Below are 25,405 nucleotides of genomic sequence, written 5' to 3'. Positions count from 1 at the left end.
AAAAGGGGTGAAACCCACAACACAAAACAGTGACATGATGCTGGGTTTTTTCTCGCAACTAGGTGACTGCCCTATATGGCATTTGAAACTGTGAAGTGCAAGGCCACTGGTGGCTTTAAATAAGCAATAAATAGCCTACAGATTTGGGTGAATGAATTAAAGGTGTTGTAATTATTTTAAATGGATCAGTGTTTCTGTTTTATGATGCATGTCCTTGTTTGGTTGGATTGTTTAAAGTTGACTTTTCTGCATGTTTTGGACATTTGAAAGGTGCATGTGTTTATAATCGGTCAGGTTGAAATGGTCTTTGTCATGTCAGGCTGATCTTTATTGTGTAAATGGCCTCGCAGAAAGGTATTTATGGCACTCGCCCTTTAAGACGACGCGCATGCGCACATCAGTGAGAGCGTTAACTCCTGAACTTCGTAGTCAGAAAAATTCAGATTTATAAAATAGCAGGGAAAACAGCACTGAGTTGACATGGCATTTCGCCGAAGAAACAAGAGTTACCCTTTCTTCAGCCAGGAGTTCTTAATACAAAACCACGCCGACATCGTGTTCAGTTTGGTGATTTTCATTTTGATTGGATTGATGTTTGAGGTGAGATGAACTCAGATTCTTTTCCTCCCTCGTCTCACTCAGCTGTTTTTAAGATGGCAAGTCTGCTGCACATTCTGAGATGGAAAGTTTGGAAAATTGAGACGTTACTCGGTCGGAAAAAAAGTTTGCTTCGCAGACATTTTGCAACTTAAACTGCACCTGAAGCTGTTATTCGCCACGGATATGGTGGCTGCTTGCTGCAGTTTTGCAAGTTTTGTGAACAATGAATGATAACTGCAAACAGTCAAAGTTAGGTGCCTGTGACAAAAAGTGAGCTAGCTAAAAACAGCAGAGTAAAAACTAGTTTTCCAAACTTTATCGCTATGGTGAAAGTGTTCAGCTTCTTGCTCTTAACATTTTTATTTCAAAGGATGTTTGTGAAAACTGGATACAGCAAATACCATTATGTTAGTATAGACAGTAGGCAGTTACTCAAAAACAATAGTATGCAACTTATTTCTTCTGATGATCTCATGTTTTACCCTCTAAAATGTCTTGTTCCAGTTTCCAGCAGGGACAGTCCGCTGCAACATTTTGATTTCAAGGTTTGATCAGTTACTGCAGAGAGCCAACGTGATAGAGGAAGTAGCTCGTATTCGGGCTTCAAATCAAAAGCGTCGTCGTGGCATTAGCTTTCGATATCAATGCACACCAGGCATTAGAGGTTTTATTTTGAAAACCAAAAACGGAAGCGGTATGAGTTTGTATCGCCGTCTTGACGTTGGTTGTTAACTGCCACGTCTCAATCTTTGAGCCGCTGCCGCCGCTGGCTGCCGTGAGTTCAGCCGCTGTATACACTGCCCTGACTGACCTGAAGTGATTTTTTATCACTGACATACTGTGACTGAATTCATTAGGTGGCACGTTAGTTTATAATCTCTCCTAGGCGTTTACAAACACTCATTCCCAGGCCGTAACTTGGGCATTTTGCAAAATTTGCCGGTGTTACATCGGATTTGGTAACCCATTAGATATTGTGACGTACAGTGTTAGAAGTATTTTGCTTTGGTTAACTAAAAGTATCAATACCACAATGTAAAAAAATATTTACTTTTGTACTTTTTATGAAGTATTTTACATTGTGGTATTTATATTTGCACTTAAATAAAGGATGAGTTCTTCTTTCAGGACTGCAGGTCACATAATCTGATGGGTCACCAAATACGTTGTAACACCTGAATCCTGGCTGAGCTCACACAGCTGGACGTGTGAAACAATAAGCAGGGGATTTCCTTCAGTTTTCTTGTTTCGGAAAATCTGAGCAACATATTTGCTACAGTTGGGTTAACTCGAGATTTTTGCATTGTCAAGTCACCTGTGTCCTCGGCACTCAAGGAATGACTGGTGACTTGTTTCTCTGTGATTCTCACACTGGGGTCCCTTAAGGGGTCTCGATTAATGATTGCTTAATCGTTTTGTACCAAATCATATCAGCCTAAATGGGATTTCTTTTTAGACCTTTCTAAAATCGATTTAGTCCTGATTATTTAGTCATTTAATTGATTAGTCAATCATTTTTATGATTCCAGCTTTTTTAAATGTGAGGATTTTCTGTTTTTCTGTTATTGTATATTGAATATCTTTTGAGTTTGGGACAGATGTCACCCTGGACTGAGTGATAGGGTTTTTTTTTTTTAAAGGTATTGGGATATTAAAAAATCTTTTTTTTCTTTTTAATAGTCAACAAATTAGCCTATTCAATCATGAAAATAATTGTTAGTTGCAGTCTTTTCTTGTGAGATGCTAGAAACTATTCAGGGCTGTAAAAATGCTCAAATGAAACAATCTGAGAAGTGAAAATCACCATTTAATTGAATAAATCCAATTCGTAGACATATGCAGGCTGTGACATGGGCAGCAGGTAGACGTTACTTTATTTCGAGAGGTAACAAGCAAAAGGTTCCTTTTTAAATACAGTTCTTTATGGTGACGCTGGATCTAAAATTATTCGGGAACCTCTGTCAGAAGTCTTAGGTCAATACAAGCCTTGTCATGCCAGACAGACTTTTCAGCAACACACCTTTAGGAATTCAGCTCCCAGTGGCAAATTGCAATGCCTGGAGGCCTAAGGGAAGGGCTGACAATGTTATAAACAATATATCCTGAAATGCTTGGATTCTTTCTCGCCATCTCCTCTGTGCATTCACACACACACACACACACACACACACCTTTTTGTTACTCTGATGACTGGCCTCTTTAGGTAGCACCCAGACAGGTTCACTAAAATATGTTTCTAATTACGATCTCATCTCATTTTTCAGGCAACCGCTAAGACGGCCATACTATTCATTCAGCCACAGTACAATGTCACCACACTATCACCAGGTATGCAGCACCGATGAGAAATTATTCTGTGGTAATGAAAGTGCCCGCTGCTGTAAACATTTTATTTTGCTGATTGTAATCCAGTGTATGTTATTGCATCATTTTGTCACTATCATGAACATGTTTCTCCACACACACCTCTGATTGCAAACATGCTGTGTGTGTTTTTCACTCCTCCTTTGTGTGCTTAGAGGGAGAGGTGACGTTGTACCATTACGGATGGAAAGATTGCGCTACCATCCTGTTCTATTTCTTCATCGCCATCATCCTCCATGCAGTAGTGCAGGAGTATCTTTTGGATGTAAGCACCCATTCACTGTGACACATTTCCTAGGAAGTTTCCTAGAAAGAAGCATGTAATGTGGTACTAATTATGCAAGAACTTTCCCGTTTTAACCAACATTCATTATTAATTAATTATCGGAAACTGTATTTTCTGTATCTCTTGAATTGTGTGCTACACCCATGTCTCACCTGACCTGCTGTGTATTGACTAAAAGGTTCTCTATACTTTTAACAGTTTTATGCAGATTTTCCCTCACCCAAATTTTTCCTAACTTTGGAGTGTTATTTAGCCTCCTTCCCTACAAGCTAGCATGGCGTGGTTAGTAACATTGGATGCTTTAGGTCATCTAGTTTCATATGATACTGCTCAAGCTTTACTTCTTCACTCCAGCTTTAAAACTGAGCCTGTGATATCATCTGAAAGATAGTAATGGTACCAAATTACATGCTACTTTTCCGGAAACTTTTTTGGAAATGATGATGATTATGTGTTGCCTCATCTCATCGGCTCATCTGAGGTCAAATGTCATCCTCAACCTAATACCCAGCTTTGGAGTGAATAACCTGAAAGATACAGATAGTACTGAAGATATGAAAATGCATACTGTATACTGAAACCATGATATGAGTGGTTTTCCTTGATGACGTTTGCATTCAAATGTGTTAAATGGGGCCTTTAAACAAAGTAGTTTCGAAACACATCGCATTAAAGACATTAGAGGTTTGCAAATCAGACTGGAGACTAGAACAGAGAACAGCATTTGGTTCGAAAGTATCAGCCTTCACGTCATTGTTTAGAAATAGGCCAGTGAGGAGAACTTCCTCAGATGAAGCTTTTCAGCAGCAGCCAGAAATAGTATCGGCTGTCTTTTCTTGTCCTTGCTATTTATGTTAGTGTGACACTTCTTTGTGCATGACAATGACAAGAGTCAACATGCCACCATGACTGAGTAAACTGCATTCATCTGTATCATCTGTTGTTTTGTTCATGCTGCAGAAAGTGAACCGGCGTCTTCATCTCTCCAAGAGCAAGAACACCAAATTTAATGAGTCCGGCCAACTGTGTGTGTTTCACTTGGTGTCTAGTGTGTGGGGCCTTTACATCCTCATAACAGTGAGTGAAATTGTACTGTGATAACTCATTGTAATTCAGTGACAACTTTATAGTTAAGGACATGTCACTCCTTATCAAGGAGAGGTAGTTTATTTCCTTCTGAGACACACACAAATAAAAGTATTGAAGCCTTTCTAAGTATTCTTCTAATTTCTTCATACAGGAAGGATATCTCCTGCATCCCAGCAGCCTTTGGGAGAACTATCCCCATGTGAACCTCAGGTATGACTGATGTGTATTTAGCACTGTCAGTGATATATCTACATATAAAATCAATTCAAGTTGTATTGGCTAAAAGTATATTGCATGGCTTATAGATAGTGATGATTTTTTCTGAGTAGGAATGCATTTGATAAACAATATGTATCTTCTTTTAAAAGATACCCCAAAACACTATTTTTATTATCTGCAGATAATAATCTGCATTAAAAAAACAAATTACTGCATTAAAATGCACTGTGGTGTTTATACTGAGATTTTCTTCAGTTTTCTTTCAGAAGAAAGAAGATGATTAAGAACTATTTAAACACAGTTTAACATGTTTTTGCTCGATAACCCTGATTACTTTGCCATGTCTATAGGTTTGGCTTTTTTTTCTTCCAAAGTGGGCATATGCATAACAAAAAAAATCCCATACAGTGGAAGGTATCCATGTGGCAGCTGTGTATCCTCATCATGCTTTCTGTCTCTGTGTATTTCTGCTCCAGGTTTCAGGTGAAGTTTTTCTACCTCACTCAGCTGGCCTACTGGCTCCATGCCTTGCCGGAGCTTTACTTCCAGAAAGTACGCAAGGTCAGTAAGGAGGCCGTGGAAGTACTGGATTGTTACTAGATAAACTCTACACATGTGTTTTTGTGTGTGCGTGTGTGTATTGTTGAATATGTTTTGTGCATACGACGGAGAATGACAACAAAATGTTCCAGGATTCTAATTTTAAAAAAGCAGTACCTTTGCGGATAACAGCTGTTTGTTTTTCAGGAGGAGATTTCTCGCCAGCTCCAGTACATCTGCCTGTATCTGCTGCACATCTCTGCAGCCTATTTGTTAAAGTAAGCATCAAGAAGGAGCATCTCTTTGAAAACCTGCATATTCAAAGGAAGAGAGAAAGAAAACAAACAGCAATAGAACACTGAAGTTGTAGTTAAGGACAATCTATAAATATTGAGTATAGTTTTCATGGAAATTTATATGGATGTCACAGGATTATTATTTGTTTTGTCACCTAATCTGTCATCTTCTTGTTCCCGTGCAGTTTGAGTCGTGTGGGTCTGGTGCTCCTCTTCCTGCAGTATGTGTCAGAGCTGGGCTTCCACATCGCCAGACTCTTCTACTTTACTGATGAGAGCCACCAGAAAATGTAAATAACATCACGAGATTTAATGTTTTTTTTCATTGAATTGATCAAGCTTGATATTAATTTTACTTGAATCAGAGACTTGTTCTCTCATGCTTCTTTAGCTTCTTTTTCAGTTGATGTTTTTCTTTCTTGTTAACCGCATCTTCATTGTGTGTTGTCCCTCAGGTTTGACCTGTGGGCGATGAGCTTTGTGTTTACGCGGATGTCTACTCTGACCCTGATGTTCCTCGCCGTCGGGTTTGGTTTGGCTCGTTCTGAGAACCAGGGCCTGGACTTGGAGATTGGCAACTTCAACACTGTACTGATAAGGTAAGGCCTTCCCTACTCATACAGTATTGAGGTGAGAAAATGAGCAACATGTGTGAGTAATGATTCATTTTGTGACACTGTTATTACTTTTTACAACTACTATAACAACTTTATAGCAAGATTACACTTAGTGCTTATAAAACAGTCACCTTTGTATTGTTTTACAACAATAGAAAGTCTCCCTTTTATTGTCTGACTTTTTATCATTTTATAACATAACATCACAGTTAATGTAGCCAGGATTTCCGTGACACTAATTGACATAAATTTACACTTCAATTTCAAAGTAACAGTAGTTTTGGCTAGTCCCCTACAAATCAATCAAATGGCTTTTATCTGCAGCTACAATGAACATGAACTGAAGATATATCTGTATATATTGTGACAGGCTAATATTCTTTTATTTGAACTCTCCCCCCTCATTTTGACTTATTTACTCCATTCTTAATTTCACTACCATTATTTGTGACAGTGTGTAACAGCAGCACTCTCACTCAGACCAAATAACTGTTTTTTAACACAGAGTTGGAGATCCCAGTGAATACATTTGTAATAAAATGAGGAACTAGATTTCATAAAATATGCCTATATATATATATATATACAGTAAAGTGACTTCTGGAATTTTGTGAGAGAATTTCAGTTCCACATAAAAAAAAACACAACAAAAACCAGAAGTGATGTAACGAAAGCAGAAGCTGTCAAGTTGAACAATAAGAAATGAATGGATCTCAAGGCTACTAGACACTGATGAGGTTTAAATGTTTATTCTTAAGCATATGATGGATTACAAAGGCATCATTTTGATCCTGCTCAGTGTCCCAAGGATCAGAAATTAACAAGGATTAAAAGAAGAAATGACCACAAATTCAGTTCTAACTGAAAAAAGAACCGGGCAGATGTGCTGCTGCAGTATGTAACACAGTGTTGTGTCACCTCAAAATGCTGTAACGTTTGCTATGACATATCGGGCAGTACCAGCATTTGTAGTGATGGTCTACTGGTTAAGACACAAATATCAGCTTGTTAGGTCAGTTACAGTACATACTGTATATCAGTGTCTGATTTAACTCATTTAAAGGTAGGTTTGTACAGCTGTGTTCATGACATGCAGCCGCCCCGCCGCTGCAGAGTGTTTATTCTGAGTTTAAGTTTATTCATATTAATTGTGCTGCTTGTCCAAAATCTGACACTGTACTTCTTTTGTTCCAAAGCAATGCACCCGTCAAGTGTTGGGTTGATTAGACGGTTCAAGAGATACGTGAAGGACATACACACACAGACAGACTTACTTTAGTAGATAGATAGATGTCAAACTGCAAACTGAGAACCACAGCGTCCATGCTGGGTTTCAGACTAAGGTCCTCTGTTAAACCGTCAAGGCTTTGCAAGTTACAGGCCGACTGCCCTGTGTTTTGTAATCTGCTAGCAGGATCTAGAAAGTGACTCCAGTGCAGTGGAGGACAGAGCAGCACTGCTCTCTTGTAGAGTCTTTGGTGACCTGAAGAAGTCCTCCCTCAGGGCTGATGCATATGCTGTGAGAGATAAAAATATTAAGATCACATTCAGTGATATAAAATGCATTACATGAACTGACCCAAATATTAAATTTCATTGAATGACTGGATTAAATTATGATGGCTGGCCTCTACAGCTTCAGGTCCTTTATTCCTACATCCAGAGCTTCCCTGGACTTTCAGAACAGAAACAATATGTTGAAAAGAAAATATTAGACATTAAAAAACAGCTTAAACTAAACTAAAAACATGAGGAAACAGTTTTACCAACATGTCAGGCATTAAAGAAATGATATGTTCCTTCTGTACACTGAACATAATTTAAAAAAAAGATATGGGATATCAGAGGAACTGAGGGTGTTTCTATAATGTTCAGACATCATCAGATTCTGTTGAGCAATCAGCTGGCACAATCGCAGCTGGAATGGGACTGGGTTGCTCATAATGCATTTTAATTTCAGCCTTAATGTCTCATTGTACTAATAAAATCATACATTAACCTTTCACAGGATAATTTCCATGATACATAAACTTCAAATCCAATAAACAAATAATTAACCTGCAAGTTGTTATTTAAATTAATTCTTTTGGCACAACATCTGGTCCATTTTCCAAAACAAAGTCACTAATCCTCCTGTCTTGGGCTCTTTCAGGATGACTGTTCTACTGCTAGTATGTTTGACTCAGTCTTGGCTACTGTGGAAGTTTATTCGCTTCCAGCTGAGGCGCTGGAGGGAGTTCAGACACGAACAGGCAGTTCGCAAGAAGGCCGCCGCCAAACAGCCCCTACGGCCACTGAAGAGAGACTCGCGTGAGTTAAAAAAAACACCCACTTAAACATAATTATATTATAATCATAATACACTGATGTCATCTATTAGATAGTTACAGAAAAATGTGGCATCAACTTTTTTTTAATGCCATACATTTCTCATCACTCTCTGCTTTCTTAATGTCTGATATGTCCTGTGTTAGTTGAGGGCCTGACCTCCCACCTCTGTTTCTCCTCGCTAGTTGGGCACCATGAAAACGGAGTTCTCAAAGCTGAGAATGGAGCCTCTCCTCGGACCAAAAAGCTCAAATCCCCATAAGATATCATACTGACTGGCCTGAACAGCAGCCTTAGCCCAGACTAAGGTTTCTCATCAGCACAACGGGGAAGCTGGCGTCTACTGGCCACCAAGCTTCTGGTTGCGTATGTCCTGAGATGTTACAGAGACTCAGTCGCTACAGACTAAGGCTTGAATGCTGGAAAATGAAATCCAAGGAAATCCCTCGAGCCCAACAGACATTTACTCTTTTCATCATATCAGTATTTTTTTATACATTTACACAGCCTGCTATCACACCCCCAAGGAGCACCATTGTATACAGAGTGATTCAAATGTAAAGTGAACAGAGTATGCGGCACACATGTTGCTGTGTGTCAACGTTGAATGTGTCGATGCATATCCTCATACATAAGTACTGTATTGGTTGTAGTGTTGTCTGATGTCGCAGCTGTTTTCAGCTCTTTGCCATTGAGCCGGCTTTGCTTGTTTTCTTGTCTGGTCCATTGGAGCAGAGAAATGTTACTGATGATATGGTATGATATGAGCTTACTGTATGCTGGCCGTTACACTATCCCTTCACCATGTCAGGGAAGAGATTTTTGGCCAACCAATAGAGAAGTCACCTGGGCTCCTCCCAATGATTCATGTACATGCATTTGTCACTGATCACTTAGCAGATATGCACAAGTATGTATGTTGGATATTACCGCATGCCATTCCATGTTCTTTTTCTTGTTTGTTTTTTTTGTTAATTACTTTATTAAATAATGCAATTTTCTGATATAATGTGTGGACTTATCTATTGTGACAGAGATTGTAGAAGTACTAAGTCTTTTTCTACTTGCTAACCAAAAAACAAAACAAAAATCAATGATTACAAGAGTCTTTAAAGTATATATTTTTCAAAAACATGATAACGGAATAGTTTGACATTTTGCAAAATTGTTGTCTTACTTTTATAGTATTTTTATTTAATCTGTGATATTAAGATATTCTTGAAGTGTGACATTGCTGTGTTGTATTTGTTTATTAGACTGCACACTTGTGAAATTATAAGTAAGAGTGTGGATAATGAAAGCACACTGCCTACCCTTACTTTTTGCTTAAGTGCTACACATCGTACATTAACGTATGTCAAATGCTCTTCACAAATAACAAGCAAATGCATTAGTGAAGAGGACCCTTTTATCAACTAGAGGAAACACAAAGTAATTGAATTGGATCAAGTAGGTGGTGTGAATGATGACTTTGAATGTGTATCCAATTCTATTTATACATACATACACTAAGCCACATCACTTGTTGCTAACAGCTGAGTGGGCATCTCCATTTGAACAACCCCCCTCCCCTTTCAAGTGTATAGGAGAACCTTAACCTCACATGCCTCATGGTTTGTTACACAGAACTATCTGAGAAGTCACCCATGGAAACTGTTTGGAGAAGCACTTTCAAAAAATACTTTGCAGGTGAACAAATACCATTAATGCAAAACATTCTGTAGATCAATACGAGCAATGTGAATCACTGAATAAAACACATACTTAGTGTTGACATGACCTGCTGCAGCCACAGTTAGATGAGATGGTTTTTATCTGTATAGAAAGTGGTCAATTTTGCGCTGAGTGTATGCCCTATGTCTTTATTATTATGTATTGCAGTAATCCTAAAATAACGGAAAGTAATCAAATGACATCACTTTAATATTGTTGCACTTGGATTACGTTACTAACTACAGGTAACTAGTAACTGTATCGGAATACAATTTAAAGTTTCTGGTCATCTGATGAATGTCAGTCAGATATTCACATTCCTTAGCTTTGTTTTGGTCTCCACCACCTCCTGGGGGATATCTGCCTCTGCACTACAGAAGTTGAAGTCTGTCTACCATTTGGTGTATATGTTACACCCTTAAAAGGGGAAATATCAATAAAGACGCTGGGACACAAGGCTTCCTCTCTGGCAGCTTTGTTCAAAAAGGTATACAAAGTTACACAATACTGAATATAGCCATGTACAGAAATATCTACTGTTACATTTCATCCATTTTTCCACTCTAATTTTCCTCCTTTAACAACATTTAGCAGGTACGTAATGTATAGCCTAGCATTTCTATTTTCAACATTTTCCTTTAACAGGTAAACTCAAATATAACAGGTAAGATACGTTAAATTAATAACATTAATAAAAATGAAATGAAATTATTACAATAAACAAAATGTATGTAAATTATTTCCCATTATTTGTCACATTTCTTATTTTACTGTTTCTTGTGCTATTGCTTTGAAATGAACTCCCAAAAGCAGTTATAATTAGACCTAGTAAAAATGTAGAAAACACATACACACTTGCAACATCTTGCTTTAAGTGTCACTCACTGTTAAACATACCAAAAACACCCTGTATGCTTTATATGCATATTAAGATGCTGCGCCATGACGCCCACCGAGAGGACGGAGATAGGCTAGCAGTCATCGAAGGGTTTTAACATTAAAATAGTTTGCTCAAAAACATTCAAAATGCAGCTTACATGTAAATAAAACACACACGAAACCATTTATAAAGCATTTTCTGAAGTTCAAGTACAGAAATACTCATAACTTACCTGAAAAGTGGAAATATCAGACGCTCGGACACAAGGCTTCCTGTCTGACAGCTTCATTGAGTGTGAAGCATCGACCTCCGCAGGCAAAACTAATTAATCACGAACATCTTTTCAAGGGCTCATCAGGTAGATCACACATCAACTCATCTGGTAGTTGTATTCTTAACCTTGTTTTTAGCCATTTTAACCTCTTTCACATAACTTAAACATTTTAACCCTTTCACAATTATTTTTTAATTATGGAGTATGAAAAGACTTCAAATGTATAGCATTTATAGCTATTCATAAACAAATTCTCTTTTCACTCTTTTTCTAATGACTGATTTTAAGAACTTTATAATAAAATCAATCTATCACATATAGCACACAGTGGGTTTTTAGAGCTTTTCCCCTGAAAACAGCTGCTTGCTGCGGCTTGAGGCGATGGTGATGAGAGCAAGCCAAAACAGAGTTAAAATGCTAAAAAGCTCAATATAGAGCTGAGGAGAACTGCAGAGTCAGGTGATATTTTTTTGTGGGTGCATCACTACAAGTCCTTTTACATTAGTAATTTGATGAACCACAGCCTCCTTTAGCACTTGATGCAAAACTTTTCTTTTATTATACTTTTTTTTTTTTAAAATTGCAATAATAACAAAACAAAAAACAACCAATCAAAAAAAAAAAAAAAAGAAATAATAGTCAGACAAAATGAAATGATGCATTTTGTGCAAGACATCTGGAAAAAGTTGATGGGCTGCCCTTTTTATATGTATAATACAGCTCTTACATCCCATAATACATCCCTTTCCAGTAAAATAATTGAAAACAACATTCATAGGTAATCTGTCTTGTAAATCTGAATCAACATTTTCTCAGGAAACAACATTTTTATTTTTATTTTATTATTGATTTTTTATTTATCCTATTCATTACATGCTTTACCTTCTAAAATGTCTTTCCAGTCTTCAGCAGAGACAGTCCAATGAACATTTTGTGTCTGCCATGTCTCAGCTGTTGCTGGCCACCATGTGCTCAACCACTGTACAGACTGAGCTGAAGTACCAGCTAGGGTCACTTGCGGGGTCTCAATACAAATGTGATTCCTTAATTTTTTTTTTTTCCTTAATCATTTTATGCCAAATCATATCAGCCTAGATTCTTGAATAATTTAGAAATCATTTATTCTGGTTCTAGCTTTTTAAATGTGAGGATTTTCTGCTTCTCTCTGTTACATTTAACTGTGAATTTGGTTTTCACTGCATAACAAAAAAAAAAAAAAGAGAGAACATGTGTCATGAGCATGTGTGAGAATTGTCAGTTCTGTGAGTCTCATGGACTATTATAAAACCTGCAGTGTAGAATGTCATTAACATCATATCACTTTAATCAAATTGACGCTTCAGGACGTGTAACACACCTATGATTGCAAAAATGTTTTTGTGTTTCGCTCCTTCTTTGTGTGCTTAGAGGGAGGGGTTGATGTTGTACCATTACGGATGGAAAGACTGTGCTACCATCCTCTTCTATTTCTTCATCGCCATCCTCCTTAATGCAGTAGTGCAGGAGTATCTTCTGGATGTAAGCACCCATTCATTGTGACACAATTCCTAGGAGGTTTCCTAAAAAGAAGCATGTAATGTGGTACTAATTATGCAAGAACTTTCCAATTTGAACCAACATTCATTATGAATTCATTATCAGAAACTGTATCTCTTGAGTTGTGTGCTACACCCATGTATGACCTGACATACCGTGCACTGACTAAGTTGGAAGCCCTGCAATGGAGAATGTCATTAACATCATATCACTTTAATCAAATTGTTGTTTCAGGACATGTAACACACCTCTGATCAAGGTAGGTTGGCTTGATTATTCCAAAAACAACAGGTTTGGACAATATTCCAGCAAGACTTTTGAAGAATGCAGCTGAAACTGTAACACCCTATGCCACACACATCATCAATCTATCTCTGGTACAAGATACAACTACAAATGAAATGAAGGCTGCCAGGGTTATGCCACTATTCAAGAAAGGAAATAAATAGATTTTCATGGTGTATACGTCATATAATTGTGAAAAAGACTACGCCATTTACCTTATTTACACTTACATATATTTCCAATCATGCATGTAATTCCTTTGTTTAGCCAGTATAAAATCTTAATCAGTAGCATTGCTAGTACATACTATAGAGAGTCTGTTTAGTATTGTGTTTTGTTATAGTTATATCACATTACATTAGGTTTATTGCTTAAATCACATCATCAAGTTTTGTAGCCATACTCACCATGCTTCCTCAAGTTTCATAAGGGGTGGCAACCAAACACTTCCTGCTTTTTATGCAATTGATGACGTCAACCTCATCTTACTTCATCTTACCTTAAGTTCATCCTTACCCTAGTACTCAGCTTTGGAGTGAAGAACCAAAAAGATACTGATGGCACTGAAGTTATGAAGATGCATACTGTGTACTGAAACCAGGACATGAATAGTTTCTCCTGATGGTGTTTGCAACCAGATGCACTTCTGGGGCTTTTAAACAAAGTAGTTTCGAAACATATCACATTAGAGACATTAGAGGTTTGCAAATCAGACTGAAAACAGGCTGTGGAGACAAGATGAAAGAGCAGCATTTGATTAAAAAGTATCAGCCTTCACGTCATTGTTTAGAAATAGGCCAGTGAGAAGGACTGAGGTTTTATTTTAACACCATCGCCACGCTTTCCAAAGAGTATTGAAAGGAATACTTCCTCAGATGAAACTTTTCAGCAGCAGCCAGAAATAGTATCAACTGTCTTTTCTTGTCCTTGCTATTTATGTTAGTGTGACACTTCTTTGTGCATGACAATGACAAGAGTCAACATGCCACCATGACTGAGTCAACTGCATTCATCTGTATCATCTGTTGTTTTGTTCATGCTGCAGAAAGTGAACCGGCGTCTTCATCTCTCCAAGAGCAAGAACACCAAATTGAATGAGTCCTGTAACTGTGTGTGTTTCACTCGCTGGAATTGGTGAATTTTTTTGGCATCGTTGCTTGAAAATGATCAATAATTAATTAAACAAGTTGTTTCGTCTGACTTTTTTCCTTGATTGTCAAAATAACAGGAAATCATAGTAAACTGAAATGTTACATAGTGGTCAAGCTATGACCACAGTTGCCTGTGGCAACCATTACTGTCAAACCCTAAAAATGTAAGAAATATTTTACAAGCCCTCAGCAAATGCACACACCACAGTCAGAAATTAATTCAACCTGGCACAACATCAGATTCATTTTCCAAAACAAAGTCACTAATCCTCCTGCCTCAGGCTCCATGATGTTTTTTACTGCTGGTATGTTTGACTCAGTCTTGCCTACTTTGGAAGTTTATTCGGTTCCAGCTGAGGTTCTGGAGGGAGTTCAGACACGAACAGGCTGAAAGAAGGCCGCTGCAAAACAACCCCTACGGCCATTGAAGAGAGACTCGCGTGAGTAAAAACACCCAGTTAAACATGTTTCATAATACACTGATGTCATCTCTTACAGAAAAGTGTTGCAACAACTGTTTGAGTATTTTTTTTTCAAAGCCAATTCATAATAATCATATTTTTTCTTGTGCAATTCCTCTCATCACTCTCTGCTTTCTTGATTTGTGCATGTTTTCTTCTTCTTTTTTGTTAATTGCTTTATCAAGTAATGCAATTTTCTGAAATAAGATGTGTTCTATTTTGCAAAAAAAAAAAAATGTTAAAGGAATAGTTTGACATTTTGTGAGAAACTTTATCTTTATTTGCCATCTTGCCAATAGTTTAATGAGAAGGTTGATGCTGTTCACCCATCTGATAGTGGTGTCTATCTTCTCATCTAACTCTTGGAAAGAATGTGGAGAGTAATTAAAATGTCAAACTATTACTTCAACATTGAAAGTCGGTTAAATACTTCATAGGAAACCCCAACAAACAGAACACCCAATTTGCAGCAGATTCAGTATTTATTTATTATGGTAAATAAACATTCTGCAGGCTTTGAATCACATTCATGGTCAGATTTGTTGTAGTGGGGTTGACGCTGAGGGGTGAAGAAAATCCAGCCTTTTCTTAACATCATGAAGATGGCTCTGCGATATTATTCTCACCTGACAAATAACGAAAGAAAATAACTATGGACATATATTCCTAAATATTTCCAAAATTAAATGGCATGAGCAAAAAAAAAAAAGAAAAAAAAGTTACACTTGATGGAATAAATGTATGTATGAATGGATAAATGAATGAACTATTCTGCAATTCTACAGAAACATGTTATGCTTATTGGCTGATTGGATGTTACCGTTTTGCTCAGCAGGCTGGTCACTTGTGGTCTCAACACCGAACTTCTGGCGAAGAGAAACCAGTGTCTCAGAAGGAATCTGGCTTGAGATGGACTCGAGGTATGCCAGCACATAGTGGTCGGCATTGGTCAACACAAATCTGTGGCCGAAAACTAAACAAAGACAGAGAAGAGAAAGATAGTATCAGCTGAGCTTTAAGGTTTTATTATCTATTGATCCCCTGCTAGAAAATGTAATTTAACTTAAGAGGTAAATACTTATAACTGCTAATACTTATAACTGTCAACTGCTTCATTTATCTAGAGAGATATGTATGTACTGTACTGTAGCGTCATGAGCTACATTATGGCTTTGGTGCCAGGAAGGGTACCAGTTTCTGAGTAAATATTCCACACACAATAACACAGTGATCAGTATAGGCCTTTAAAAAAAATGAAACCCTCACCCTCAACAGTAGCTCCAATAGCAAAGTCTGCAGGTGAGTAGAACTGAGGATGTTCCACAGTAGAGCCTGGCTTATGGATGCATGTCTTTTCCAGGAATTTGCCACCGAGGACACCAGAGTTGCGGGTGGGCTTTTCAAATATACTCATCATGTCATTGGAAAGGAAGTAGGACAGAATAAAACGTCGGCCCTCATCTGCAGGAATGATGGAGTCCTGGGATGTCGGTAACATGGGACAAGAGGCAGATTAGTGACCTGCTGGAGCAGCATACAACCAACAAAGGACCACTGGTACTGGTACGCATACAGAAGGTTACTTCAAACCAGCACCACGAACACATTTCTAAACGTCTCACCAGCCTGGCACTGTAGCGCAACACTTTGTGGTCGTTCTCCAACATCTTTAGCACGTCCTTTTTGGGAGGCTTGGGAATTAAAGACAAACAATTCTGGAGAGAGTCTTCAAGTGAACCAAAGCCATTGTAAGGAGGAACCTCCTGTAAATATGGTCAACATAGACAGGAGAAAGTAATGGATGAGAAAAAGGAATTATCTACAACAACACAGAGCTCTAAAGCACTACAAGTTATAGTTTACACTGTACACTTCTGTTTCTGACCTTTTTCCTATCCTTAAGCATGTCCACCTTCTTTGGTACCTCTATGGGTTTAATTGTCACACCTGGGTGGTTTTTCTGGAAATAGTCTTTAGTGAAGCCATCACAGTCACACAGCAAGAAGCGACGTCCCAACAGCTTCATCGTTTGACCGACCTGGAAGTCTTTGGGGGAGTAAAATTCATCCACTTCCTCTTTTGAGACCTCCAGCACACAGGTGGGGAAGCTCTCTTGAAATAAATAAGAAATGTAGTGATATGTAGCAGTTAATTGAGGAAATTAACTGCTACAGTTAATTGATCATTTTGTCATATTATTTATTGTTCCTCATTTACTGATTTGTTTTTTAAATCTCTTTTATACTACTGTTTGCATCTGTCTTTTTATGTACATTTTATCAATTATGAAGCACAATGTATTCCATCTTTTTATGTCAATGGTTTATTATATAATTGTGTTGTATGATAACTGTGTAGAGAAAAAATAATACAACCAATTCTCAATTACAGATCAGTTAGGTGCAAAAAGTCACCTATAACAAACACTCATAATGAGAAACATTTAAAACGGACACAGTGTTGCATCTCACCAGACTTGATTTTCTTGGGAAGCCTCTGTCTGCGCATCAGGACGGGGAAGGGATCTCGGCCGCTGTTTGATTCGTGGACCTCTCTGATCTCCACTGTGTCGTCCACCAGGTAATACTGGATGGTAACAGGTCTGGTCTCCCCATAAAGAGAGTCAGAGTCGTCCCACAGAGCAAAGAAACGCAGCACCTAATCGAGAAAAACGTTTAATGCAATCTGAACCCAGATGCCAGCACTTGATCAACAATCAGACTTTTTTATTGGCATTAAATAATGACTTATTCAAAAACAGTTCAGTAGTTCAGAACAAAACTTATTTTTAAGCTGAATAAGACTGAGGGAATTTCCTTTACCTTGCGATCCATGGTGAGAAACTGATGCATGCGGTCGTATTCACAGGGTGTTGTGAAGGAAGGCTGGAAGTTTTTGCGATGTTTGCTGTAAGGATCCACTGGCATTTGCTCAGGTTCATTCAGAATTATGCCCTCACTTTCCATAAATTCCTAAATACAGTGAATAATGGACAGACAAAGAAAGACAGGGTATATTTACATCAACATGTAGTTGCATCTCCATATTTTGTGTCAGACACAAAGAGACAAACTAAAGATACACTAAAGCACAGAAAGAGATTGTATACTAGTGAATTTTGTACCTTTGTATAAACATCACACTGTATGATGTGGTACTTGACCCCGTACACCTTCAGGTCGATACCAAGGTTGAGGTCTTTCCATTGGTAATGGTCGCCACGTTCATTCTTGGGCAGACGCTGGCGTTTGAGCCGCTTTCCCTGTGGTATCCCAGAATTCTCCACTGCGGGCTCAATGATGCACATGCTGTCATCCTCAAGGTAGTAGTAAATGATCACAGGGCGCACACGGTACTCCTCCTCTGGGGAGAACAGAATATCCTCCTCAAAGTATGCATTAAAGCGCAGCACCTATAAACCAAGGGGTGGAGAACAACAGACAAATAAGGAATGAGCTCGATAGTGACAAAAACCTTAAAATACTACTCTCTTATAATTTAAGATGTCACTGTACCTTCTTGTCAAGGGCCACATGAGCTGGGATGAAGTCTTCATATTGGCTGTGGTCAAAGGAGCCATAAGTAACGTCTGGTGTCTCAAAGGACAACTCACTGATTTCCTGCTGGATCAACTCCTCAGATAACAGAGGATCCTGTCCAATTCCTACAGTAGGGCGACGGGGCAGAGCATAACCATTCCTGTAGTCCAGTGTCTGGGATCGATGGAAGGCAGATTTCTGCAGAGAGAAATCATAGAAGAGGAATACATCAGCTTTAGTAAATAATGATATAAATATTGTGTAGGGTGAAATATGCTGTAGTAGCTAGGTGTGAAGAGAATAATAGTAGCCCAACACTTGTAAAAATACAATCCTGGAATAAATGATTTCTAAATGTTTCATTGTTAGTTTTGAACACCTCAGTAGATAATTTTGCCAATATCTTCGATTAGACCTGCAGTAGAGACCGCAGTTACTCGACATAAAAACTGGAGGAATGCAGGAGCATTACACATTATTTTAAAAACATGCAATGCCAGTCAAAGCCTGGTTACGTAACTTACGTACACTTCATTCTCCCGTTAACACTCTTACCGTTACATCCCGGAAAGTGTATCCTGGTAAAAACGGTAACCCGTGGCTGTTCCAGTTCCAAGACATTTTTGGATGAATTTCTCGATAATTATCTTGGTCAACTTGTGGAGTTAAGTGTTGTTAGCGTGTAAGGCTACACGACACAGCTCCACTGGGTTAAGTTTGTGGTATCCATGGAAACGGCAAGACGGCAACTAGAGTTAAAAAAGTAAACAAATAATTTTGAAAAGTATTGCTAGACATTTTTATTATAAAAACCAAAGAAATAAGAAAATGTATTTAAAAAATAAAATAAAAATTGTATTGACAAAACTGAAAAAATACTTCTACTAGACTACTGTCTGCACATCCTCCGTATTATTTTGTTTTTAACCAATAAATCTCCATAGCGAATAGTCTACACGTGCGGCTCAAGCACATACATCTAAATTGATTTGCTATTGTAACAAATACCTTTATCAAAGTTAGTTGACTTTTTATTTATCTCAAAGAAAATGAGGGGTCCTAACATACCACAAGGGGGCGAGAGACGCTCATAAGACGCCGTTTATGAGTTTATGATGACCTTACTGTCCTGCATGTTTACATACAGCATAAATGTAAAATTATCATAATATTAGAGCAGTTCCTTTTTCTTGTGTCCATACCACAGTGCAAGCTTTGTGCAAACCTGACTTTAACCTTCAACATTTAACAAACAAGGAACTGACTGGGGTCACTATCATAGAAAATGTACTTATTTCTTTTCAAATTCATTATTACTTATCTGGGGAAAAAATAAAAAATAAAGTTTTTGTCAATTCCACATGAGAAAATCTGTGACTGCTGCATCTGTGTCTCATTCTAAATGACGGAGTACATACCAATGGACCCTAATACAGTAGTATTTATACAAATTTAAAACAGAAACAGAAAACAATTAGATGAAGCCATTAGCAATGAACTGATTTACTAAGTAATGTAAAAATTGGAATGATAGAACAAATCACCTGTGAGATGTGACAAAAAGTATAACTTTGCAGTCTGCAGGTACCCCAGCCAGTAGGATTAAGGTTAATACAAGCATTTTGCACATATGTGTGGCATTCAGACGCAAAACATAATTTCAGAAGAAAAATTACAAGATTTAAGAACTCAGAAGACAGGTTATTTTTGAACACAGTTTATTCCAAGCACAGGAGTCATATTTTGGTCTCACTTTACCAGCTATTGGCACATTTTTAATCCCATTCAAATTTAAACAAAAGAACTGTCCTTATAAAAAACTATATAGAGAGGCAGTCTTAATGTGGATGACCCTAATATGTCCTGTGTACTCTCAATTAAACTCTCAGTCAGGAAAATACCAAGCTTTTTGTTTTAATGAAAACTATAATAATTTCTATGCTTGAATCCAGGGCAACGCAAACAGAACTGGATTTAAAATAGCTTATATTATTAAACTGGCAACATGATTTAAGAGACGCAGTTTGCATGTCCACTGTGAACCTTTTCTTGCAGTGCTGGTTCCTTCTCCAGATGGCCATGATGAGCAGTGATTACCACAAACCTCTGTTTAGCACTGTCATCTTTTTTTTTTTTTTTAAAGAAAAGAAAAGAAAAGAAGGGCACGGATGACACAAGACCTGAAACTCCCACAGTTTTCTGTGAGGGAAACTTTACTAGTAGATAGGATCACAAGAATCCTTTTTAGCTGATTAACTGGTACATAACTAGCACGATCTGGTTAAATACATTTACATCTGATAAGAAAGGAAGTGCAATGTTTGATAGAGACATTCAGATTTTAGACTTTAGCATAGAAACAGTCATGAAAAAGGTGAATACACACATGATTAGATAAATTTCAAATTCCCAATCAATAGATCATTGGACCAGTTACTGACTTATACACCAGCTGCACTTTTGACAACAGTGACTTTTTAGCTTGAAAAGGCACTGCACTGTGAATTAAACATACTGTATCAAAAATAAGGTTAAATCGCTAAACCTCTTTGAGGCTCTTTATATGATATAATTATTTTCTTTAAATGCTGACATACGTAGCTGTTTAAATGGGCTGATCCCCTTCTTAGGAAGCAAATACATCAACCAAACACGGAAACACTAGGATTGCATCCCTGAGGCGCCAAACAACCTTCGCCAAGTATAAAAATATCTCATAATAAACCATACTTGAGAACAAAAAAATACACAACATCAATAAACTATTAAATATTATAAAATAGATTTCATAAGAGTTGAGATGAATTCCCAAAAAAATATCTTTTGGTTTTATAAAGTTCAAAAGGCAGCATGGTTATCCACTGTGGAAAGATTGTCTTAACATTGTCCCACTGTCCAGCACGCTTCTTTCTGCTTTCTGCTGCCCCTCTTTTAAAGTCTCCACTTGAATACTGGAGGGTACTGAGCATAAAGCTCCATGTGTCACAGCTGCATCGCACTCTGTATAAAACAGACCCATGTGAGGCCTTGGTCCTTCAGTCACCATGTAGTCTCTACAGGCCTATATGTGTCTAAGGCAGCTAACCCATAAATCCCCACTTCAAAAAGGCCTGCTGAGGTCACTGGCAAGGCAGTGTAGCTTTTCACCCCTCGTTTCCGGCAGTAAGAGCCAGCTAAGAGGTGAGCTTACCATGCAGAGGAGAGCTTATTCTCTTACTGAATGGGGTATGAGACCCAGAGGAATATGCAAATTAGCAGAGAGGGAAGGCTTTCTTCTGCAATACCTTCCACTGTTCTCACCAGCGTCCAAATCAGAGTGGTCCACAGTTGCTGTTGCATAAAGCTTCACTAGGGAGTAGTCTCTTGCTCCTTCCACACCAAGTGCGTCCTTAATTTTGTTCAAGTTAAGTAAGCACTCAATCAATAGCCCTCAGTAATACCGATTGAGGCTCCGTGTCCCGGGGATGTCAGGTTGCCCGTTCATCCAGATCTCTCGGATGATTCTCTCCCTCTCCTCCAGCCTCTGCGCTCTTTCCAGCTCTTCTGCTGACGTGAACACGTTCATGTTAAGTGTGCGTTCAAAACGCCTGTGCCGCCGTGCTGACAGGTCCGAGGTAGTGTCCCAGTCCGAGTCCGAGTCACTGGAATCGGAGGACGAGTCAGTGGGGCGCGCTCGTTTCTTGGCAGGAGGCCGCTGCCGGGGCTGGCAGTCGGTGCGACAGGAGATCTGGACCACCAGGGCGAATAGTGTGAGGAAGAGGCCCAAACACACTCCACAGACAAAGAAGAGTGCTGCCCTCTCTGGGTGGTCTGTTATGGGGGAGAAAAATGCAGAACAATTTAGTTGATTTCTTCCGGAAAACATGTCAAACATTTATTTGAACCTTTATAAATAATGTTAGGTCTACTAAAGCCTTCAGACCAAAAATCATTTTCCTCTGACTTGTTCACCCTTCTCTGTTATAAAATATTTCACTTTAATGAACGTTAGCAGCAGACCTACAGCTCATATGACTCACTTCCCTGGCTCGGAACTTTGGCTTGGTCATAATGTCTCACAATATCTGCCAACCCTGCTAACTCTACAGTACTTTTCCCTCCCCTCATCTTCAGAAATGCATTTCTAGTATAGTGGATAGGTTCTGGTAAACCTCCTCCTTGACTAATCTATTAGTTGATTAGTCTCTAAAATCTCAGAAAATGTCAATCACTGTTTCCCAAAACCCAAAATGCAACCTCAAATGTCTTTTTTTGTCATGACCAAGAGTTTAAAGCCCAAATATATTCAGTTTACTACAACAGAGGACTTAAAATATCCACACTTTGTGAAGCTGGAACCTGTGGCATTATTTCTGAAAAAATTACTCACGATGATTAATTGATTACCAATGTAGTTGCTGATTACCTTTCTGTTGATCAACTAATTATTTTAATTATAATTATAATTAATCAACTAATTGTTGCAGGTCTACCTTCAATCTTAAATTATCCCCTGTCACAATACTTCTATTCATGCCTCACAGTATCATACAGCCATACAATCACACCATTGTTCACACCATTAGGTCCTCAGACTACAAGTTCCACAAGAAACAGTAAAGAAACTATAATTGTTTTTAAAAATATGCTTTTTTTACAGTCTAGTTTAGCATCTTTAAAAGGCTTTTCATTGTTTTGAATTGTTGTAAATATTTCTCAATTCAACGCATGCAAAGTCATAATATTTTATGTCAGCTTAAGTCCAAAGCTGGCTAAGCTGAGCAGGCACCATAGCTAACATACAGTGCATGGCATATATGTTTATTTAACTGTATGAGCTATGAATTTCATTATGTATAAACTGCTCATTTGAGACAACATGTGGTAGGTAAAAAACAGGAAATAGTCAAACTTCCAGCATATGTTTTAGCAGCTGGCTGGTGCAGGTGATTGACAGTGTGTGTATAGCCGTTATCTCTGCTTAACATCTGCATTCCTGCAGCCCACATTTACTTATTTCCCTGTCCCAGGATAAAGGGAAATGGGATTGTACTCAAAGGATAGCGTACCACACACATACATACACACACACGGAAACCATGCACTTCAATCTCATACTGGCCTAGATGTAATCTTGAGCTGATACTGCTTCCAATGAGGTCACAGCTCAGGTTAACGTCTTACCTGCTACCTGAGTCATGTGATGTGATGCCATGCAAGATTATATGAATGTTGCTCTACCTGATATGTAGGTGTAGGCTGCCAGCGCGTTGCTGATGAGGGCCATGTTGGAGCTAGAAGGGGAGTTGATGACTGGATTCATGGGTGGGGGTGGGAGAGGATGTTCTCCTCCTCCTCTTCCGGTTTCTGCAGACTTCTCCTCGTTGGGGTTTGTCTCCCTGATCCGCTTCCTATCTGCAAAAGAAGATACAGCAGGAAAATAGGGGTTTAATCAGACTATACCCTAAGAGGAAAGTGGGTACTTCATTCAGCATTTGAATTCTTTATTTAGATGCAGATGTTTTTGAAATGTTTCACTGGTGGATGGGATTAGAAGGCACTGTGAGATCAAACATTTTATGATCACATATACAGTCAGATTATGACGGCACTAGGTGGGTTTACTGTACATTTACTGTAAAAGTGAGTGTATTGTCTCTGCGGAATTGTGACTACAACATTCAGCATGCAGAGTCATCCGCAGCCTGTCAAGTGGTTTTCGATTTTCAGAGATACGCTGCTGTAAAAAGATGCATCACGCATTAAGACACACATGCTCACAGAGACTTGTTTGATTCAGAAGGCCATACTACATCTTCTCATGCTTCTGTCAAATTCATTCTGACTCAGGTCATTAAGAAGGGAGCCACATGGGAAAAGTTTGTACTTTGGCAGCATTTCAAAAAATCCCCAAACTCCCCCAAAATCTCAGAAAATCTATTTATAGATGGGAACATGTTTCTTCCTCTGGATTTTCATCACAGCAAGACTACTTTCAGTGTTTACATGCTGGCTTGCGTTGTGTATGCAGGACTTGAGTTGAGATGAAAGAACAGCGGAGCACAGAATGATTTCATTACTCTGACTCACAAAGAATGCTCATTTTCTGAACAAAATACCATTTAGTTAACCTGGAGCAGTTGTTTCAGTGGGATGGTGTAACTAAAAAAAACAAACAACCTGTAAGCTAAGAGACAAAATAAACAGAAGCATTCTGTTTAGTGACCTGGGATTTAAGGCTCTGCATGTGCATGTGTGTGTGTGCATAATCATGTTTACATTTTTTTTGTCATTGCATATAGGCATGCTTTGGTGAACTGTCACACACACCTATGACCTCTAATTTCAGAGTCTCTAAGGTGTGTCAGGCTCTCTTTATCTGATAAATGCAGTTTAGACTGGAATTACTCACTGAGGAGGTAAATGTTTCCACCTGGACCCACTGCTGTGGTGCAGCTAACATCCAACCAAAAAGACCACAATCCCTCTTTCTAACACATAAAAAATAGACTGTCAAGTCATCAATAGAAAAACTATTGGAAAACCATAATATAAAATATTTACTCACTTTTGTTTGTTTAACTCATGATAAGTCAATGGCATTTTAACAATATCACTGAATCTGTGTTGGCACTCTTTCTTCTAGTGAGATACACTATCTAATGTTTTCAGCATCAGCAACAGAGGTGTGTTTGGAATAGACATAAGAGGAAGTTGGTGATTATATCAGAGTGTGACCGCCATCGTGGCTGAAAAACCCCAAACAAAACTGGACTTTAGGAAAAGAAAATTCCAAGAAAAACACATCACAGCGGTGGCCAAATGATCTTGGGGAATTGCAGAACAAAAACGCCCAAAGATGGAGTCAGTATAAAGTCAGAATCCTGTGGTTTACATATTTAACCTCTGTGGATGCATTTCTACAAAATGATCGTGTGCTGGCAAGCAGGAGTCAGATCCACATTTTAAATTCTAGTCAAGATCCCAAAAGATGTCTATGTACTTGATGCCCAGATATGAGAGTGGTATCGATCTTCTCATCTTTCAGAAAGTAGAAAGATCATATCTGTAACTTCATGTCAGTTTCTCTGTCCAGTCAAAAATGACAAATTAAGTGATCATGGCATATATTTACAGTAAAACATGCTCCCCTCTCATATTCCTCCTTCTTCATACTTATCATCCCCTATCACTGCTTCAGAGATAGAAACAGGTTTTTCCAGATGAGCTGCAAGGGGAAAGTTTGAA

General features: G+C 38.3%; 3 protein-coding genes across 3 annotated transcripts in view; 1 reads left to right on the top strand and 2 right to left on the bottom strand.

The window, feature by feature from the left end:
* Positions 1-421: 421 nt before the first annotated feature.
* tram2 (translocation associated membrane protein 2) lies at positions 422-9,336 on the top strand. The gene is made up of 11 exons (XM_062437505.1): positions 422-600; positions 2,865-2,928; positions 3,120-3,229; positions 4,211-4,327; positions 4,491-4,549; positions 5,035-5,119; positions 5,306-5,376; positions 5,580-5,684; positions 5,850-5,993; positions 8,164-8,321; positions 8,525-9,336. Exons 1-11 carry the CDS (start codon positions 481-483, stop codon positions 8,599-8,601), a joined length of 1,110 nt encoding a protein of 369 aa, XP_062293489.1. The 5' UTR covers positions 422-480; the 3' UTR covers positions 8,602-9,336.
* A 5,897-nt stretch (positions 9,337-15,233) lies between these two features.
* Positions 15,234-18,799, bottom strand: efhc1 (EF-hand domain (C-terminal) containing 1). The gene is made up of 10 exons (XM_062436946.1): positions 18,734-18,799; positions 18,155-18,376; positions 17,764-18,051; positions 17,462-17,611; positions 17,111-17,297; positions 16,525-16,751; positions 16,262-16,402; positions 15,906-16,119; positions 15,460-15,612; positions 15,234-15,265 (listed from the first exon to the last, which is right to left on the bottom strand). Exons 1-10 carry the CDS (start codon positions 18,797-18,799, stop codon positions 15,234-15,236), a joined length of 1,680 nt encoding a protein of 559 aa, XP_062292930.1.
* A 2,346-nt stretch (positions 18,800-21,145) lies between these two features.
* LOC133997768 (protein eva-1 homolog C) overlaps positions 21,146-25,405 on the bottom strand; it is a 72,914-nt gene continuing 68,654 nt past the window's right edge. Inside the window, exons 7-8 of the mRNA XM_062437476.1 lie at positions 23,399-23,572; positions 21,146-21,988 (exon numbers count right to left, since the gene is read on the bottom strand). Of these exons, the coding sequence (XP_062293460.1) occupies positions 21,609-21,988; positions 23,399-23,572 (554 nt within the window). The 3' untranslated portion in view covers positions 21,146-21,608. The remainder of the gene's footprint in view (positions 21,989-23,398; positions 23,573-25,405) is intronic.

This window comes from Scomber scombrus, chromosome 17 (assembly GCF_963691925.1).
Source record: "Scomber scombrus chromosome 17, fScoSco1.1, whole genome shotgun sequence".
Classification (NCBI taxonomy): Eukaryota; Metazoa; Chordata; class Actinopteri; order Scombriformes; family Scombridae; genus Scomber; species Scomber scombrus.
The sequence above is the reverse complement of the archived record's forward strand: the minus strand, read 5'-3'. Positions and strand labels throughout refer to the sequence as shown.